This window comes from Gracilinanus agilis, chromosome 3 (assembly GCF_016433145.1).
Source record: "Gracilinanus agilis isolate LMUSP501 chromosome 3, AgileGrace, whole genome shotgun sequence".
In the NCBI taxonomy this organism is placed as follows: domain Eukaryota; kingdom Metazoa; phylum Chordata; class Mammalia; order Didelphimorphia; family Didelphidae; genus Gracilinanus; species Gracilinanus agilis.
The window spans coordinates 642018804-642028916 of NC_058132.1; the positions used below are offsets into that span (position 1 = coordinate 642018804).

The window sequence follows — 10113 nt, forward strand, 5'->3', positions numbered from 1 at the left end:
GCTGCTAACCGTCATTTTGACTTAGGAACTAATATTTTATAAACAGAAACCAGTCTTATTTTTATAACTCTCATATTAAGTCAAAACCTAAATTTAATTCTTACACCATAATGCCATGGAAAGGTTGGCTAGCATGGAAGTGCCAGGCCTCTGGGGGGGGGGGGAACTGAGGGACCCTCAACAAGGACAAATGAGTGAAGCTCCCCAAATAGTTTAGTCTGGTTTCAGGAGAAGAGTAAGGCTCTGAGCCCCTGAATGCTGAGCTAGGGGAGAACCACCGGAGGCAGAAGGTAGGCCCAATTCCTGCAGCTCGCCAGGCCCGTTTGTGGCCCATGTCCTCCAGCCTCCTCAAAGACCCCAGACCCCCTCACCCAACATACCTTCTTGGCTGTGTAGCCGCCACCGACTGCTGAGCCTAAGATGAGGTAACGGAGTCGGAGGAGCCTGGCTGCCAAGCGGGCTGGCCAGAAGTGCCTCCGAGGCTGGTAGCTGGGTCTCATTGGTGAGAGCTTCCATCGTCGGAGTGGGAGGTGAGACAGGGAGGAGAACGGCTGTGAGGAGGCTCGGAGCTGAGGCCTCAGGAGCCTCAATGTGGGAGCACGCAGGAGGTGAATGCTTCGGGAAAGGAGGTGCAGCCTGGGTGGTGAGAGGGGCCCCCTCCCTGCGCAGCTGGTGCTCAGGAAGCTTCTGCAGACCTCACTGAGGAAAAATGGGGAGAGGGAAGCACAGGTCAGACAAGAGAACCATGGAGCCCTTCCCCATGAGCCTGGCAGTGACAAGAGTCAGCCTGCCCTCTGTCCTGTCGCATCCCTCTTTAAAGGCCCCTTCTGATGGTAAAGGATGACCTGAGGTTCCAAGGCAGCAAGTGCGAACCTTGGGGCTACTGAGGGGCCCCTGGGACCCATCTGGCAGGGCCCAATCTGACCCTAAGTGCTGCCTTCATCACTCCTCCAGCCTCTCCTGGAGGCAGTTCTGCTTTCAAGTCAGGGTAGGCTCTGCACCCCTGCCATCATGCCCACTTTGGCCCTTAGCAGGCAAGCAGGATCCATCCACTATCATTCCCAATGGACCTTCTTTATGAGGACCTGCTGACAAATGTCACATGTCCTCTGGGCTTTCTCTCCTCCAGGGCTCCTTCTGGTGGCAGGAGACAGAGAGCTTCCCTGCCATGGCAGCAGAGCAGAGCCTGCAGACGCTGGCCTTGGGGGCCTCACTGACTCCTGGGAGCTTGGGCTCCACACAAACTGCTCTATCGAGGCCTAGAGCTCTCTGGTTCAGGAAAAGTTTATTTTTTAAAATCTAAATGTAAGAGCTGGTGTTTCTGCAATTAAATATCTTCAGATATCTGGGCCCAGGCAGTACGAGTGGCTGGCTCTGCTGCCTTTGTCAGGTGAGTATTTGCTGGGTCTGAGGGCAGAATAAACCCAGGTTTTGGGCAATGCTGCCTTTCCTGGAGTTTATACCCCTTCTCTCTCCCCCCCTCCCCCCACCATTAGACTGAAAGAGTATTATTGGGGTCATGGGTGAGGCCCCACCTTCTTACAGACTAACCAGTGCCCATGCCTGGGAATGGAGGATGTCTCTATCTTCTCCAATCAGACTAGGCTTGCCTGTACGGCCCAAGAGCTACTCCCCACCTCCTAGAGAAATAGGATTATAAAGATGGGGGTTCTTTTCCCAGCAAGCCCCCAAGAGCCATTCAAGCTGACCTAATACCAGTATCACCAGAATTCTGGTGTCAGAGCAAGAGAGCTGTGGCCTCCAGGGCTGGTAAGAGGACGAGCAATTTTTTCCCATTCTGAATGCAGGTCAAACTCTCATCTCCTTTAGGATCCTATAACAACTCTGTCCCCAGTAACTCAAGAGCCTCAGTCTACCCAATTCCTTAAAGTATTCTGGGATCTAAATGACCAACCTCTGAAAAAGAGTCATTTTCTCCAATCGAATGACCCTTAATGTTCCCAGAGGCATTTCCTAAACCCAATGTAAGGGGTAATAGGATGAAACTTGGGAAGTATAAAACAATGAAGTGAGAAAAAAACAAACTAGAAGAGAGCTAGATTTTCATCATGCTCCCCCTCGTGGAGTTTTTTTCTTTATAGTCACAGGGTTACCCTGCACAGTTTGTGGAAACGGCCAGTCAGAACAGAAAGGGAAAGCAGAGGTCTTTCTGCCCAAACGGTTCTAAGAAATAAGGTTCCCCAGTGGAACAGAAACTCCTTGTAAAGGAGGGGGCTCTTTCTGCCTCCTTTGTAGTCCTAGGGTGTAGCAAAGCACCCAGTACACAATAGGTGCTTAATAAATGTTTGAATGATTTGCCTGATTTGGAACTTTTTGGGATGGGCTTTAGGGTTAGAAATCAGGGTTAGAGTTAGAAATCCACACAAAGTTAGGGTTAGGGTTAGGCTGCTCCAAATCTTTGGAACACTTTCCTTCCATGAAGAATAAATCCCTTTCTCCTCAATCTACTGCAAATGGAGCTGGGGGTGGGGAGGGCAGGGGAAGAAGGTAGAAAACTTTCTCAGGCTCTCTAGCCAGCCCTCCAAGCTCTCCAACATAAGAGTTGCCAGCCTGAAACACTGAAGTTTTTTTTTTAATTTCCTGAGAGAAAATGAACATTTTTTTTAATGAGCATACTAGAAGTACAATTTTAAGGGCTGGTCCCATGGGGTTATAAACTCCTACTATGAAATTTCTGCTTTCTCAAATGTGGAGGCAGGTATGAATTTACCTTTAAGTGTAAATATGTAGGACTATCCTTTTGTTTTGTGAGAAAAAGCTTTAAAATGGCCATCCCAAAAGTTCACAGTAGGAATTCTGAACCTTCTTTGTGTCCTGGATCCTTTGGGAAGTCTAGGGAAAACCATGGTCCCTTCCCAGAAGTGTGTTTTAAAGGAATAAAATAAAATCCATTGGATGATAAAGGAAATCAATTCTACTGAAAAGCAGTTATCAAGGTTAAGAGTTTAGAGGGACTGTAGGAGTGGGAGCCTGGTGGAGCTGAGAGTTTTCAGTCTTTACTTCAATCCCAGCAAAGGGACGAAATCCTCAAATTTCCAAGAGGACTTCTGAAATCAACATTTCTATGATCTTTAGTCATCACAGAAATAACCATAAAAAGTTCTCTGAACAACCGGGAAATGCTGAACAAACTGTGGTACATGCTGGTGATGGAATACTATTGTGCCATAAGAAAATGATAAACAAGAAGATTTAAGAAAAGGCTGGCAATATCTGCATGAACAATGCAGAGCGAAATAAGCAGAACCAGGAGAATGTTACACACACACAGTAACAGCAATATTGTGAGATGGTCAGCTGTGAAAACTTGGCTCCTCTCAGCAATGCAATGATCTGGGACAATCCCGAAAGACTGATGACAAGGAATGCTCTCTGCCTGCAGAGGAAGAACTGTTGGAGTTGGATGGGTGTGGATCAAAGCAGACTTCTTTCACATCAATGTATACTTGGCTTTATTTGGGGATGTTGGTTTTGCAGGAGTGCCCTCTTACAACAAAGACCAATACGGTGAGTTTTGCATGATTAAAAAAAAAGCATTCCAATCAGTCAACACACCGTGCTCCATGCCAGCCACTGTGCCACAAAAATGAAGTCCCTGACCTCATTCTGGAGGAAATGTTAAACACTCTATAGGCAGATACAAAACCTACACAAAGTAACTTTAAGGGAAGCTCTAGCAGGTGGGGGTCCAGGGAAAACCTGTGGCACAACAGGGAGAAGAGTCCAGGCATGGGGGAAGGCCAGGGCAAAGGCCCACAAATGAGAGATGGAGGGTTATGTCTAAGGAACAGGAAGGTCAGAGAAGAACAGCCTGGCAGGTCTGAACTGAGCAGAGATGGGAGGCACTTGTCATTCAGATGCAAAGGTAGCTTGGGCCAGGCTAGGAAGAGCCCTAAGGGCCAAAGTGGGCCTTACCCTTGATCCTGGAGGTCCTAGGGAGCCACTGGAATTCAGTGAGCAGGGGGAGTGACATGTTCAAACATTTGAGGGAAATCACTTTGGCAGTTGAGTGTGGAGGCTGGACTGAAGAGTTGAGCCAGGGAGATTAGTAAGAGGGTCCCTCCACAGTCCAGGACAAGATGAGAAGGGTCTGGCATAGGGAGAAGTGGATGCATAAGAAGACTGTTTCAGAGGCTGAAACAACATCAGGAAGGAGGGAAAGAAAGGGGTTGAAGTACCCAACATGAGTGGCCAAAAATCTGAGTGGTTTGTGTGTGAAGGAAGGTGGCTTAGCCTTCCCCCAGAATGCTGATCCTCCCTGATGGTCAAAAGAGCCTGATCAGCAGCCAAGAGTCCTTGCTACTGCCCTGAGTGTGGCCCCACACCAGACCTTGCACAGGTCAAGGTAAGCTCGTTGGATCAGTTTCCTCAAATGCATGGACAAATCCTTTTTAGTGCAGCTCAGGAACAAGCCCAAATGACCTTTACAGTCCCTGCTAGTATTGATGGTTCCGGTATTTTATCATGTTCAGTTTCTGAAATGTTCTATCTCTCTATCTAAAGAGCTCCAACGGTCAGTCCATTTTATTTATTTAAATTGATTGTAAAGTCATCAGGTCATGAAGCTGAAATAAGGCATCCTAGAGGTCATCTAATCCAACTTTCTCATTTTACAGTCAACCTGAGGATGAGAAAGGTGACTTGTTTTTTCTTTTTCTTAAAAGGAAATTCATCACTTGCTAAATTTATGGTATAAAACAAACGAGCAAACAAAAGCCCACTAGATTCTTCCAAAAATTTAAATAATAAAGAGAAATTGGAAATATTAAACGACTATACGCTACAAAATGGAAAAAGCTGATGGCCTTACTAAGAGATTAACTCAGGGGGCTAGCATCCTAACCAAGCAAAAGCTGGTAGAGTCCAGGAACCACCCCTAACCTTGGACCTTTAAGAAACGTCAGTTTGTTATTTTCTATATCATAAATGATAAGCCATTATGAATCCAATTTTGTGGATAAACAGTTGGGTCAATTCTTCAGGAAAAGTTGGACTTTTCCTCCCCCGCGGAATTCCCATTTCTTCCTACTCTTGGGGAACAACAATGACTTTACAGTTTCCAAAGAACACCAAGGCGACCAAGCTTGTGAAGGGGAGAAAGCTGTCTAATCACCAAATGCCATCTGAGTAACCTCGGGAAAATCACTTCTCCCTGGGCCTTGATTTTCTCACATAAACCAAGAAGTCAAACTAGATGATCTCGAAGGCCTCTTCTCGCTCTAATCTGGTAATCCTACAAAATGAACAAAATGGTTCTTTCATATAGGACCCAACTAAAACCAGAACAAAGGAGGATCCTACTTCACTCATTTCCTACCCATCAGAGAATCTCAGGCAGAAACCCCTCTGCCCAATCTGCACCTGAACCCAAGATGTCCTAACTTCAGTCCACCAGTTGTGATTCTTGATTCTGTTTGAAAGGAGAACCCAGTCCTCTGTCCCAGCAGTTCCTTTCACTCTGGGCTAACTCTGTCCAGCCTCCATCAGTCTCTTTGCACTGTGCCCCCATACCTGCTCCTGGCACTGTCTTCTCTCTGGGGCTGAGCAGAACAACACTGAGGTGTCATCCATATTCCTTCAGATGCTTCATGTCAGCTCTCATCTCCACTCCTCCAAGCCAGACATACCCAGACCCTCCAGGCCCTTCACTCTTGTGAATGCCTTTTTCCAGACACTGCTCAGGTCACTGATTTGTGGTGTCCCCATAGCATCTGACCAGTCCAAAGACTGAAAAGTGTGGGTGAGGAGGGTGATATGTCCACCAAAACCATGACTGCTACCTTGTACTCTGTGAGGAGGGACATAGCTTCTGGGAATGGAGAGGGGATCATCTCCCACTCCCCTGCCCTCCTGAAATCTCTTCTGGAAAGGCTGTGTTCAGTTCTGAGCACCAGAGTTTAAAGTCTCTGATAAGCTGGACAATATCCAGAGGAGGATGTCCAGAAATTCATAACCTATGAGAGGAGGTTGAATGAATTGGCCATGTTGAACCAAGAGAAAAGAAGATTCAGGAAAGATGGGATAGCTGTGTTCTAGGCTATGAAGGGCTGCTGGGTAAAGGAGGAAAGAGACTATCTCGGGGAGCTGTGAGCTACTTGATGCCAGGGGCTGTCTTTGCCTCTTTGGGTACCCCATGCCTGACCCATAGCAGGTGCTTCATTAATCCTTTCTGACTGATCTACCTACTGATCGGAGGCTATAAGTAGAAGTAATGGGGGAAAGCCATGGAGAGGGTTCAAAGCCAACAAAGAGCTCCTGGGGGCAGCCAGGTGGCACAGTGGGTAGAGCCAGGCTTAAAAAAGGGAGGTCCTGGGTTTAAATCTGGGCTCAGACACGTCCTGGCTAGGTGATCCCGGGCAAGTCACTAGTACCTTATATTGATTCTAAGACAGAGAATAGGATTAAAAAAACAAGCTACTGTGAAGTAGCAGGAGGCTGCTGAGATGCCCATCCTTGGGCTGGACAACCACTGGCCTTGAGGGATCAATCGTATCTGAGCATCCCTGAGGTCCTGTCCAGCTCTCAGAATCTACACTGTTGAAGCCGGGAAGACAAGGGTTCAAACCTCACCAATGAGGCAGCTCTGCCCGAGGGTGGCAAAGGCAGGGCCCCCAGCATAGGGAAAGGGAATTCCCTCCCGGGGGGGCCTGTAGCGGGCTCTAGCCAGCCTCTCTCTTCTCACTGAGGATGCCATCAGTCCCCTCACGCCTGGCTCCACTCAAGAGAAGCTCCATTCATAGACACCAGTGTCCTGCCGGTTCCTAGTCTGCTGTCTCCTCTGCCCATTGGCACAATTCTCCGAGGCCACATCTGCGGCTTTTCCCGGCCCTCAGCTAGGTCTGTCCTTTATGGGCTGGGTTTCTCCCGAGCTCCGTTCCTGGGTTTATCAGGACCAAGGAGGAGAGGGAGGAGCCTCTGTCCCCTCCCCCCACCTGCTTCAGCCCTTAGATCCAGGCCGCCCTGGGCCCACCTGACCAGCTGACCACCGGCTCGTGCCCCGCGGACCCCGCGGGCCCCGCGATCTCCCCAGCCCGGAAGTCCCTAGGCTCGGAAGCGCCTCCAGGCCCAGATCGCGGCCCCTAACGGTCCGCTGCTGCCTATGGGCAGGGCCAAGGTAGACCCGCCGCTGTAGACGCGCGGGGAGAATGTTCGTCCCCCAGAAGCTCCCTGACCCCAGCCTCCCCTGTCCGGCGAGCCCCAGCGCTGAGGGTCCACTAGGCCCCCGAGTTCCTTGATGCGCCTCCCCCATGCTCCCGGCTCTCACCAGGCCGCGGCGGCCTGGCGCGTCCGCCACATCCCGCTTTTCCTTCTGGGGCTCCGGCTTCTTCTCCTCCGCGGGCCTCAGCGGCAGCGGCGGCACCGGCTTAAGTCCAGGCTGAGGAAGGGGCGCGCTGCGACGGCAAGGACATTCAGCGGCGGCCGCGGATCGGCTAGCGGCCTCCGCTTCCGGGGCGGCCCAGCCGGCTTCCGTAGTGCGTCCGACGGTGACAGCGGCCCCGCGGGCGCCTGGGCCTCACACACAAACGTTCCGGGCGGCCGCCGGGAGAACGCATGCGTCCTCGGGAGAGCTGTCAAAAGAGCTTCCCGGCAGGCACGCATGTGCGTGGGAATGGGGGGGGGGGGCGGGCGCGACAAAACCAGTGAGCATGCGTGAACTCCAGCGGCCCCTGAACGCTAGTACTACCGCGCATGCTACTGTAGTTCACACTCCCTGGGGGAGTGAAGGGAGGGGACCTCGCTGCCGGAAGTGCCAGAGAACTATGCTACTGTATCTAATTAGAAATAGATCCTGACCTGTATAAGACCGATGTAGCTCTACACAGGCATATACACAACCGTGCACACACGTACGCACAGAACCGCGCTCGTGTCCGTCCACTACACACACACAACACAGAGACCCCGCTCGTGGGCTCCCAGGGGCACCGATACACTCGTACGTGTACGGGTACGCGCGTACGCACATTTCACACGCAGCCACGGCACGCAGAAACACATCTACCAGCACACTCCATACACTCACATGACCGCAAAGACACACGCACGCACACGCTGAGGGTTGTAGGAAGACAAACGGAAGCTGGATTGTCCGAGAGAGTCCTGAAAGAACAGTGACAAGACAAGAGTCCGGTGACGGGAGATGGACGGGATTGCGGTGGACGATCTGGGCTTTCGCTGCCCCACAGCGCCTGCTTCAGCCGCCTTCGCGGTCCTCCTTCCCCACTGTCCGGGCAGACCCCTTCTGCTCCCCCCACGAGGGTCAGCGCCCTGCCAGACGGCGGGCTGCACGTGGCTGCTCTGGAAGGGTGGGCATGCACAAGGCAGCCCGCATACAAGCCTCCAGAAGAAAACTAGTGGCACAACGCGCAACCTTTCGCACCGCCGAGGCTGCCCACCGTGCTCCCTTCCCCCGGGACCTTCTTTCTGGACTCTCGGGGCAGCCGGGGCAGAGTAGATGGGGAGGGAGAGCCCACCTCCCACTCGGGGAACCAAGTCTCAGAGAATCCTCCAAGTCTCTGCATTGAGGAGAAGTGGCCAACCCTCTGGAAATCGGAGTTTGCTCGCCTGGGAGTTCCCTCCACCAAGGAGATGCCAGATTAAGTGTGCATCTCTGTATCCTGTGCCTACCTACATACATGCCTAGGCCTTTCTAACTAAGGCAGCTAGGTGGCACACTGAAGAGAACATCTGGCCTGAAGGCAGGAAGACCTGAGTTCAAATCCAACCACAGACGCTTGCTTAGCTGGGTGACCCAGGGCAACTCGCCTCATCCCTCTTTGCCTCGGTTTTCTGATCTGTAAAATGGGAAAAGAATAGCAGCTGCTTCCCAGGATTATTGCTGGGGTAAAATGAAATCATATTTGTAAAATAAGCCAAAAATGCTAGCTATTATTAAATATTCAAAGGACTCATCACAGAGATAGCCTGGAAAACTCTGAGTGGGGAATTTCAGCATTACAAATCCTAACATGTCTATGACTGCTTAAGTAAGTAAATCCCAGGCCATAATAATCGAAGACCCAGCCGTTGTTATTTGCCTTCCATGACATGGATTATAAATATCTAAGACAGAATTTGAATCCAGTTCCACTTGACCCAAGGCCAGCACTTCCCACTCTTCCAAGCTGCTTCCATGTATCTCTCTACCTCCCTTTGTGGGAGATCTGACTAGGCAGTGGATTGCCTGAATAAAAGAAAAAGATCTCTGGGTTTTAGTGGATGGGGCTTAAGAGGAGTCAGGAGAAAGATTAATGGGACCTTGGACTGTATCAAGAGGCAGGCAGTCTCAGCAAGGCTGGTCCCTGGCTCTCTGGGTGATGCTTATCTTCAGTTTTGCAGAGGCTGTGGTGTTCCAGGGCTCGATGCCTATCACAACATGCTAAAACATTGGCACTGAAAAGATAAGTCATTGCTTTCAAGGGAGCCTTGGGCTCAGGAAAAGACTTTCCACTTCTCAAAAGCAACTCAGCTCACACGCCTCCTTCTCAACTCTAAGCTCATCTCATAGTTTCTCAGGGTGGTTTATCCCAGAATACAGACTGTCATAAAGCATGCTGGACTTGTGGCCATTCATTTGGTCCTTCCTGCCTGAATGAACCAACCAAATTCATTTGATGGATTGGAGAGCTCTTCCAGGAAGCGCTGCCATGTTCCGGGGTTTGATGAGGTCAGAACGATGTCAGTGTAGACACATTATCAACTTTGTAGTGTCGAGCCTCACTCTAATAAACTAGATTGGTCTTCAGAAAATAGCCTCTGTCTTACCAGCATCAGACATTTAAACCATTCATGACTGTTGTTTGGGTCTGGCCACTTAGCCAGTTCTGAATCCTAATTGGGCTCTCATCTGCCTCACATCTTTCCATCCTGTCCACATGAAGAGAGAGGGACTAGTGTTCAGAGTTGCTGCCAATATACTTTTTTAAAAGGACCTCCAGCTATCCCAGCACAGCATGGAGGCCCTATTGATACTATAAGTTGACTCCATGTTCCTTGGCTCTCTCTCAAATGCCATTTATGTCTCTACCTATTTTGTTATAAATATATTTGTGAGCAAAGGTTTATTGGCTATTTTGATGTGTAGCTTGATGA

General features: G+C 50.1%; 1 protein-coding gene across 4 annotated transcripts in view; it reads right to left on the reverse strand.

Annotated features, from left to right (window-relative positions):
* Window positions 1-7453, reverse strand: part of OPA1 (OPA1 mitochondrial dynamin like GTPase) — a 66656-nt gene extending 59203 nt beyond the window's left edge. For all 4 annotated transcript variants that reach the window (XM_044670881.1, XM_044670879.1, XM_044670880.1 and 1 more), the window contains exons 1-2: window positions 7286-7453; window positions 381-699 (exon numbers count right to left, since the gene is read on the reverse strand). In XM_044670881.1, the coding sequence (XP_044526816.1) occupies window positions 381-699; window positions 7286-7317 (351 nt within the window). In that variant the 5' untranslated portion in view covers window positions 7318-7453. The remainder of the gene's footprint in view (window positions 1-380; window positions 700-7285) is intronic.
* Window positions 7454-10113: the final 2660 nt, after the last annotated feature.